This window comes from Haliaeetus leucocephalus, unplaced genomic scaffold, assembly GCF_000737465.1.
Source record: "Haliaeetus leucocephalus isolate CR32 unplaced genomic scaffold, Haliaeetus_leucocephalus-4.0 Scaffold932, whole genome shotgun sequence".
Classification (NCBI taxonomy): Eukaryota; Metazoa; Chordata; class Aves; order Accipitriformes; family Accipitridae; genus Haliaeetus; species Haliaeetus leucocephalus.
Window position 1 is genome coordinate 16033426 of NW_010973368.1, and position 10630 is coordinate 16044055.

Sequence of the window (10630 nt, forward strand, 5' to 3'; positions counted from 1 at the left end):
GCTAAATGGACATCTCGTATGGTTCGATATAGAAATCTGAGAAATCTCTGTGATTCTAGTCTAAAATGTACTCCAGTATGGCTTTTGGCAGTAGGATCTGGTGTCTTGAGGTACTCCAGGTCGAATCCCCTCGCTGTCTTGACAAAAGCACCTGTACTACCATGAGCACCATACTGCCTCTGCGCTGAAAATAACAGTTGCAAATCCTTTCCCAGGGAGTTAACAGCAACAGAATTGTCTCCTAAATTTTGCTTCACAAAGCCATGGAAGTCATTGGAAATACGGAAGTGTCAGTCTAGAGTGCAGTCTAGGCACATGCTGTTAAACTGATACTGAGAGGACTTCTTTTGGCTGCAAAACCCTTTTTATGTGTGATGCCATAGAGCAAGGAAAGAACCTGGCACTGTGTTTCAGGTTGCTTTTACCAAGCTGGCAGCCAGGAGGTAAAAAAGATGGTTTATAAACTGAGCATGTTCAATACAGAAATCACTGAGTGATGAGCATGGGATCTCAGGGGCCCTCTTCTGAGCAGAAAACCACATGCTCAGAAACAGGGAATGTGTCTAATGCTGGGTAAGTGACAGAGGAAGATGCTTCTGAGAGCTCAGGTGGTATAAAATATGGCGCTCTAGATTTAGTGGCCCCTATTGAAGTGCAAGCAGAATAATGAACTATCTATCTCACAAACCGCTATCATTTCTAGCCCAGTTAAGTTTGTTGCAGGACATAAATCTAACACTGGTCTCTCACCCTGGCAAATATTTCCCTCACTCAGATTTGTAATCTTTATAACCTTTTTTCCTCAGAAGAATCAAGTAAATATTCGAGAAAGACTATAAAAATTATTATTGATCTAATAAAATTATTAATGCAGTTGAATATCTGGAAATAATTCCCACGGAGCACTGTGCCCTACAAACACATGCATGTGTTTTACTCCTCTGTTTTTTTGTCAAATTTACATGAAATCCTCCAATTTGTGTATCCAGTGAGGCTTTTTTTTTGCCAGGGATAAGAAAAGAAAAATTCTTTGACAAACTTGTGGCAGTGTTTTGAAACTCAGAAGCCTTTCTAAGTGCCACCTGCAATTTTTTTTTTCTGTGAGATTAATTTTGTCCACTTCAGAAGCAAGACTAAATGAAAAACCTGTCATATTGGTTTGTATAAAATACATCTGCTAGGAGTAGTGTTCACAGGTGGATAAGGATCATCACAACCAAAGTCCATGTGGAAACTAGAGCTGCAGTTCCCCTAATTGTCTAAAATGGGAAATTGGATGTCTAGAGAATCAGTACCTGGCACACTTGAGTACTGTTTAGACCCTAAATAGGGCTTGAAAATGAAGAATTTGGTTTTCTTTTCTTCAGCCGGTGTGGCTAACACCCAAGAAGTTTTACCATGTGTTCTTCAAAGATAAACAACCAACATTTTTGTTACTCTCATGGCCAATTGCTCCAGTGGATGGATTGTAGCTCTCTGCCACTTGCTTCTCAGAGAGTTTTGCCCCTCCTTGGAAAGCAGGACAGAGTGAGGGTCTCAGGTCCTCACTCAACTGCTGTAGGCACCACCAACACTGCCAGTCCTAGGACTACAGGACTCAGGAGCAATGCTTCCTTTGAATTGCATTTGAGACAGCAATAATCTCCTGTCACCCACCAAAGGCACTTGAAAACCCAGGCTGGTGCAGTCGTTTCCTGACTTACGGTCTCCAGCCAGAGCTTTTCCACCCTGGAGGGAGCAGGGCATCTTGGATGAGCAGAAATGTTGCCCGATCTTTCCCGGTGAGGATGGCCCTGGGTTGAAGGGCTTTTCTGATTGTCTTCCCATCACATGGGAGCACTGCCACAGCCCTTTCTCTGGGTGGGAACAGGGACGGGGGGATGGGATATAGGACAGGTAGCAAAATAATATTGGAGCTGGCTGAGCAGTGTCATCACTGCAATACCCACCTGAGCCACCTGGGGGGGTTGGGTTGGTCCTCAGAAACCCCTGTGGGAGTTTGGGTTGTTCCTCCTGTGTAGGACACAGGAGCCAGCGCTTCCTGAGCCCCAGAGAGAAGCCATCCCTTTCTCGCCCAGTTTCATACCCAGCTGCCCTTCCTTCCTCCGCTTTGACACATTTCCTTAAGCTCTGCACCCTGCATTCCTCTGTTAAACACAACCTCATAATATTGCCCCTCTCCGTGAGTCATGTCGACAAGGTCTGGATTCCTCACCTGCACCCCAGTCCTACGCAACCAAATACATCCAGCCTTTGTTGCATTCCCTAGAATGAACTAAGTAAATAATAACTCCCACCAGAGCTCAAATCAGCCTTCCCACGTGGAGGATGTGTTTCTAGAGGTTGACTGTGTGTCCTCTCTCATGTTCCTTTGCAAAGGAGGAAAGCAGCATCGCAGTCAGACAAGCCAGCTGACAAAAAGGAAGAGGAAAGCCAAAACGTAAGTGAAAGACTCCTTCACTGTTGTGCTCTTGCAAATATGTTGATGTGCTGCCTTGTAAGCCAAAGTCCTGTGCTCATTCACTGTGTGTGGCAGGCAATGACAAGCAGTGCTGATCCAGGAACAGATTTGCGCATTCAATCAAAAGCCAAATGTAACTGCTTCCACCTTTCCTGGGAGCAGCACCCTCTAAACAAGAATTTCTACCTTATTGATAGGTGAGGTATTGTCCAAACCAGATTAATAGGTGCTTTCTCATAGTCTGATCTGAGTGTGGTAGGGTACGGTAGATTCTTGCACCTTAAGAAGATGTATTGAACCTTCTGGCAAGTTAATTTGAGATCAATTTCACGTTTCTTATTTTAAATTTGCAGCTTCAGCTAAGCTGAAGTGGATCATCAACCATGTGGTGTGACTTTGGATTGCCAATCTCCATGCAAAGCAAGAATCAGCTTATTTCAGATCCCAGAGTGCACATAAAACACGGCTCTGGGGAGGTGGAGGGGAAACAGTGTATTAACCATTAGACCATTCAAAAGTTAAGACATGTGTTCATGATACTTAACACTAAAATGCGATAGAATTTGGACAACTATGGGGAATTTTGATTCATTTCTCTTTTAACTGTTCTGTCTGTATGTTATCCACAAAGCAATTAAACAAGAATTTTGATTTGACTCAGTCTTTACACTGAACTTGATGCAGCAATTCTGAGTTCAACATGCAGATTAAAACACGTTTTTACCCCCTGAACTGATGAAGAATGGGAGATCTTTCCAGTTCCAAAAGAGGCCAGGATTTATGCTGTGTCCCTTCCCATGTGGTGCTTTTCTGGGCTGCTGCTCATACAGCATTCCTGTTGCTATCCAGTACCCTCATGAAGGCTCTCTACCATGGCTGCAAGTTCGTAAAGCATCATGTGTGCCTCATATCACCTCTACAGAGGTATTCCCTCCAAAGACAAAGTAACAGCTGCTCAGTAGAAGATTCATTCAGAAAATGTAGGTCTCACCCCAGTCTGAAAGCTTTGTAGCAAGAACAGGAATAAGCACTTTGGACTGTTTAAGGAGAAAAGCAGCTAATTTTCGCATGTTCCTCAAGGGGTGCTTCAAGCGTGGAATTTGCCTATTGAACCCGCTATGCAACCATTGCTCTTAATCTTGCCTCAAAGCTGGTTTTGAACCATTCAGAGATGAAAGGCACCATTTAGCTTCTAAGTATTCAGCCTCTGCTGTCTTTCTGCCCCTTCTTCTCTCTCCTTGAAGCTCTGCACTAGTCTATATCCCAAATCAAACTTTTCGATAGCACCAAACTGTTTAGAAAGGTGTTTTAGAGAACATCTGTTTCATGTGTATCTTGAGTACACTCTGTGGTGGGGGTATCTTCCGTCAAACTGGGTGCAATTCCATTTTACAATGCACAGTTACCGTTTTGCCTGAGTGTGTTTTGAGGGCTGCTAAATAATATTGAAATGTCAAATATATGGGTGAATGTTTATGATCTGTCACACATAAATCCCAGAAAAAAGAGTCCAAATCTGTGATGTAGTGTTTAATCTTCTACTTAGGAGGAGTACTGATCGACTTAGTTACATTCTGTTAGCACCTGGACTACTCTCACTGATACCAGTGGCTGTCCTGGGCTAAAAGGCTGGGATCTGACCTACTGTTCCTTCAGATGGCTCAGTTTCCATATCACAGAGAGTTCCTAAATTTGGGAAGTGGATGGTTTGTATTTAGACAACAGCAACCAGCACTTTAGAGTGGTAATTCAGCCTGGTTTGGCATACAGGGATGAGAGTGATTCAGTGGAATCATGAAAAGGTGTCCATATTAGCAAAAAATAGAAAGGGTGTATTTTGCCATGCTAAAGGGAGAGAAAGGTTAAAGTTTAAATAGACTTGAGCCCATACCTTGGCAGCAGTGCCTCTTGGACATGCTTGGAGGAAACTTGCTTTCGTACCACCTGTGCTGCAGCTGGTCTCCAGAGTAGGAGAGGACTCTGCGCTTCATCTCCAGAATTCAGTAATGTCCTGTTTTTCTCTTTGTAGGATGATGCTAGCACCTCTCCTTCACCCAGTACACGAGGTCCCGCCCAGCAGCAGCAAAATTCGTCAGGTATTAAATTGAACTACTAGTGTTGTAGTCGTCTTAAGCTAGTCTTCTTTGCCACCTCTAGGCTCTAGGATCATCATCTTACTGCTGAGTGCAGCAGCAGTAACTAACAAAAAAATTCCCAAATACCTATTGTTTTAAAAACTGTACTTGGCATGAAATCATGATTTTATATGCTTCACAGCCAAGAGAATGACAATACAGCCAGTTTAATTAATGGAGTCCAGTCATGTAGCTGAGGATTTGTGTCTTCAACATTGTGCACCTAAATCTTCTAAAAGAAAAAAGATATATTATTTTACTTTTGGTGCTGTAGCTGTCCTGGTTTATACAGTTGGGGTTTGGGTCTCAGACTGTTATCCTTCCTTAACATAGTAACTTGTTGCAGTAAGCCTGATCCTGAGAGTTACTATGTGAAATTAAGGAGCCCCCCAAATATGTTTTTCCTATGATGAGCTCAAATAACTGTAACTGAGTAGATAAGCTGCAAGCCAGTCAGATTCATCCTTGAGTCAGCCTTGGCTTTCATACATGCTAAAAGAAATCTCTCCCAAGGGAATGAGTATTTAACCATTCCAGCTTCCCTTTGGAACAAAGCCATGATTTACGTGCTTTGCAAGGGAAGGGGAAGAAGCCAGGAGAAAGGTGTGCATAAATGAGGAATGAGATCTAGAGATTTCCTGGGAGTGCCCATAGTTCTTTTAAAGAGCTTTTTAGGACCTCACAGAGGAGCAAACCCTTGTGTATAAAGTTGTGTGCTATTCAAGTCTCTGAAACAGTCCACTTTATTTTAGACTATTTGCATAGGAGGAAATTGGGACAATAGTAAGCATTCTCGGTAACAAGGGTTATGTGGTGCAGCTTTTGGGAATGTCCTGTGAGTTAGAAATGTAGACAACATTAAATAAATTCTCTGTGGAGATTTGCATAGTGGGGGTCTCACTGCCTTTTTTTAGATACACCCACGTTTCCTGCCAACTATGCAGACAAAAAAACTAAGACTTTTTAACTTAAAATATAAATAAGTATTGTACTAAATAAACTAAGCCTTGCAGCAATTAGCCTGTATTTCTTAATAGAAGTGATTCATGCTTTGCTCCTACTGTTCCAGTTCCATGTCTTTTTAGTATTAGTTAACTCTCCAGTCCCTAATTAAAGGGATCACTAAGCAGATTTCTGCCAATGCTTTCTCTATCATGTAGGCAACTGCACTCATTCAGCCATCCTGCTTTCCTGGATCTTTTCTAAGTCACTCATCCTCACTGAATGAAAGCAGCTGTATAAGACAATCAACTTAAGGATTTTTTTTATCATTAGAGAAAAAAATAATAAACTGTAACTTTTCCTTTTTGTTTTCCAGACTCTGGGAAGAAGCCATGGGAAAGGAGCAATTCTGTTGAAAAGCCTGTATCTTCATTACTTTCTAGGTGAGCTGCACGGGGTGTCCCCGTGGCTGGCTAGCAGTCGGGATGGTCATGCTGTCCCTGTGGCACGTGCACAACTCATGTCTTGTTTCATTCCATTGCTGTAGAAATCCATCAGTGGTGAAGAGCTGTGAAGCTAAGAGCCCCACACAATCCCACGTGTCTTCTAGGTACTGGCTAACGGCCCGGCTTCTTAACCGTCTTGGCTTGTCCTTTGGCTAATCCCATCATTCAGCACTAATGTTCGTCTTTGGTCACATCTTTTACTCATTCTCTTACAATCTGCTTTGTCTGTCGCTGCACAAAGTGTGAAGGTAGAGTGTGTCGTGTCAAAGGCCTGTTCCATGGAAACACCCCCCTGCCCAGGTTGGCACAGGCATCACACCCTTAAGCAAGTGCTTAAAGCATCCGTGCTTGTGAATCAGAGACATGGGCTTGGCAGTGCACTGTGCCACGTGGAAGGCAGGGCTTGGAGCATCTTTTTACAGCAGGTTCAGGATGACCCTGCCAATAGGAGAAGTTTTCATTGTCCAGCCTCTGCAGAAATTCAAAAGCAAAGGCAGAAATTATCTGAAGAGCCTGCAACTGGGAGAAGGGAACTTACTCCTCCATCTGTGCAACTCCAGTGAGTTCATGAGAAAGGAGAGCAAAGCTTGGTGCAAAAAGTTAATAACATTGAGCTGTAAAAAGGCCCAGCCACAGAGAGGGCATTCAGAAATATGGGGTACAAAAGCTGGCAGGTGTCAAAAGCCAAGAAGCCTAAAGTAGGATTCCAGAATTCCTGTTGGTCAGAACAGCCAAGCTGCAGTATCACCACCCATGTTCTTACCCACAGAGATTGAGATAAAGTTTGATGTTGGACAGCTAAAGAGAGACTTCCTTCCAGTGCTGCTCCAGGACCACGCAGTGTTACTGCAGTACTGGACACTGAGATGGATGGATAAGCTGAATAAGGAGGTAGAACACAGGTTTACATATGTTTAGCATTTACTGCAAAGAGTTGTCCCTTATTGTACGCTGTTACGTATACGATAGTGCTGATAGTCTGCAGAGAGAAAGTTGCCAATGGCAACGATCTGCATGTACTTGCTGTGGTGTTAAAGATGCTGGAACGTGCCCTGCCCAAACATTCAGAGGGATGCACCAGTGTTACTAGAGCAAAATATAGTCCCTCCAGCTCTCCTAAAACCAATGGGACACATTGGTTCTAGGAAATATATGAGAGTTTCCAGTAGATAGAGAAAGACCATTCCTTCTCCTTGCAAATGGGAATGAAACGTGAGCTATTTAAAGCAGCCATCAAGTTTTCACCAGCTGTCTTCTATAATGCCATTCCATCCTGGGAGAAGGAGGAGTTCAGTGGGAAAAAAATCCTTTTCTAGTTTAACACCTTAGTGCTCAGTCTTCGCTTGCTCGAATGACTTCTGTGGGGGACGCAGGGCAGGTTTCAAAAGCTCTCAGTGGTGATCTGCTTCCGTTCCTGCTCAGTTAGATGGCATTTGGATCTGTCTTAACTCCCAATTTAGCTGTGAGATGGTAGGAGACATGTTAAGATTTTCCTGAGAAAGGGTTGCAAGACCAAGTGTACCCTCAGGAGCAGCAGAATCTCTGCCAGCCCCCAGTTTGGGCCCAAAGATGATGGCAAAGTTATTTGAAGCCTTTTCTATGAATTATATAGCATGGTTAATTTTTGAAATGTTTTATTAGAGTTACTGATTAAAAGAGAAAGCCAAGCAGCTTCTGCTTCCTTAATTTATTTTATCAGCCGTCATCAGAGTTCAGTCCACTGACTAATATCGTCCTGGAAGAATAATAACACTCAAGTGTACTACCCATTAAGGCCAGATTGATTTTGTTTCTGGGTCAAGAAAAAGTGCCTGTGCTACACAGTGCTATCAACAAGCTCCACCTGACTCAGTCAGGCCTTCCAAGGAAAGGATTACTGGGTTATTATTTTCTCTATAGTATTTTTCTAACCTGTATTCTACTCTTACTTTAGCACCTGGTTAAAGTCTAGGTGGCCAAGACAGAGTTGCTGTACAGAAAACAGACTGTGAGAGAAAACCAGATATCTAGCTTGCAAATTGCAAATGCTGTAATAAAATACATTGTCAAACAGGCTTTATCCCCTGAAGACATCTCAGCATTTTCTAGTCTGAAATCACCGAGACTCCTGACACTTAAAAAAAAAAAAAAAAAAAAAAAGAGAGTAAATTAAGTTTCAGCGCAGTCTTTGTGCTCCCTCCAATATGTCTGCAATAGAAGAAAGCAGCATCTTTGAGGGTCAGGCTGTGCAAACGGGAGCAGTGCTGCTGCTCTCCTGCTGCTGAACGCTCCTGAGCAGCACAAGAGGGAGACTCCGGCCCAGCGCTGGAGCAGGGGTGCTTCTGCTCCGGGGGGGATTTCATCCACGCCATCGGGTGTAGCTTAGCGTGTGTTGCAAGGAACTGACTGGCTTTTTTATGCTCTCCTTCCATTTCTCAAGGATGAAGCCAGTGAGCAGCAGCAATGATGTGGCTATGGATGCCTTAGATTTTGATCGAATGAAACAGGTGAGTGAAAAGGTCTTTCGCACTTAAGAGATTTGATGAGCTACCCATTTTCCCCCATGCATGCGCTGTACAAGCAAAACAGCTGTTCAGTCTTCTGATTTCCTCTATAACTAGGTGCTTAGAGAAAGGCTAGCTGGTGAGCAGCAAGAGAGCAAAATCTCACTGCTATTTGATCAAGATGTCTGTACAGAAATGTGCAAATAAATGTGCCAGCACCTTCTGCATCCTTGGCCTGGGAGTGCAGACGTAGCTGTTAGTAGTGCTAGGCTCTGATTGTCAGCGGAGGCGGGGGACAGGCACAACCGTGTTAAACTTGCATTTTCTTCCACCGGTTAGAAGGAAATTCTGAGCAGCTGACTTGTGTTTTGTCTCATCAGGAAATATTGGAGGAAGTTGTAAGAGAGTTACACAAAGTGAAAGAGGAGATAATTGATGGTAAGAAAGAGAAAAATTATTATTTTTCTCATCTTTATGACTAATTTCCCGTAGATAAGATGATAGGAACTGCAGAGAGTTCCCTGGTGTTTTCAGACTTCTCTGAGCAGCTCTGATGTATATACACATTTGAAGAACAAGCGTCTACCTTATCTGAGCTCTGATCGTGACATTGTGTTTACATCCATTATTTTTATGCTGTTGACGAGCATTTTCACCCCCAACCTGTGAGAAATTCACTGGCCAATGTTTCTCACAGGTGGGAGGGTGAGAAAGGGCCTGCCCGTAGCCTGTGGCTTATCAATTTATCACAATCAGGGAGCGTGAAATCGCTTGTAACTAGCCGGCCACACAGGTCCAGGATGAGGAGGGGACAAAGGTACCAAACTGAAAATCCTTCCCGAGCATCTTCTGTAGGCTTCCTATGCTTGAAGAGCTATTTCAGACCTTCACTCGATTACAGCTTTCCAAATAGCCACATATTTTTATAGTTCATTGAAAAGTACAACAGCTGTACTAAATGTATCAGTACTTTTTTTATAAATTGCTCTGCAATATATGACTAAATGTATTTTTCAGGGCCATTATTGAAACACACAGCAAATACCTATTTGAAGCCCGCATTAGGGCATAGAAGATGCATGTCCGCACCCTGCACTCCCCATCTTAGATTCACACAGAAGGGGAAAAAGAGGAGACTGTAAAACAGCTAAAAATCCATTCCCTGTCCCCTTGCCCCAGACCCGTGTGCTCACAAAACCTCGGGGCAGTTTGCAGTTGAGCAGACCCTCGCCCATATGCTACCGTCCCAGCAGCTTGGCCCTCAGAGCCTCCCTAGTTCATTCCAGTGCAAAATAAGACATTCACATAAACCACGGATGCAACTTCTTAAACCAGTACTGCAGTTTGCAAGCAAACAGCTGACTGCTTACCCTTACTCATCCTTTTACCCTCCACTCATCCTTTTACCAGCGTGTACTTTCTGCAACCTCTATACTTAGCATTTTCCGTCACACTGGGTATAACATTATGCATTAACTTTTTGGTTTGGTTTTCTAGCCATACGGCAGGAGTTGAGTAGAATCAGTACAACATAATGATTGCAAAGCCTTTGGACGGTACTAAGAATGCTAGGAAGATCGGATCATTTCTAAGTGTGCCAAGGTCATGCAAGATGGTGAGAGAGGACACCGGCACAGTCTTTGTTCTTATACCCTTTTTATTAGCAGACTCAGCACACTTTGAAGCTTGCTGCTGCCTTGGATTCGCTTCATTTTAAAAGTCTTAATCTAAAGAATATTAAATTTTAAATTTCTGGATTTTTTAGATTTCATCTGACACTGCACATTGGATTTGTCAGCCTTTTTTGTATTTTGTATTTGCTTATTTAAATGTATTACCTTTCTTTTTAGTAGTAGATAAGAACACACGTGAACCATTTGCTTTTGATAGATGACTTCAAAGTAATTTTACTAGTAGTCTGCAATGTAAATGAAGATCCTTTGCCAACAGAAATGTATTGTGGCATCACCAGAAGAAACGGAGACATGTTAGTTGTCAGCCAACAAGTTCTTTGTCTCAGAGTTATCACAATATAAAAAAATGGTACGTCAGTGCATCACAGTATCTGTGTTCATATTGGTAATAAACTGTTTATTGTCCACA

General features: G+C 42.9%; 1 protein-coding gene across 2 annotated transcripts in view; it reads left to right on the forward strand.

The window, feature by feature from the left end:
* Positions 1–10630, forward strand: part of EVL (Enah/Vasp-like) — a 134697-nt gene extending 124067 nt beyond the window's left edge. For both annotated transcript variants that reach the window (XM_010583936.1, XM_010583937.1), the window contains exons 8-14: positions 2380–2440; positions 4491–4557; positions 5915–5981; positions 6086–6148; positions 8464–8530; positions 8908–8965; positions 10025–10630. In XM_010583936.1, the coding sequence (XP_010582238.1) occupies positions 2380–2440; positions 4491–4557; positions 5915–5981; positions 6086–6148; positions 8464–8530; positions 8908–8965; positions 10025–10062 (421 nt within the window). In that variant the 3' untranslated portion in view covers positions 10063–10630. The remainder of the gene's footprint in view (positions 1–2379; positions 2441–4490; positions 4558–5914; positions 5982–6085; positions 6149–8463; positions 8531–8907; positions 8966–10024) is intronic.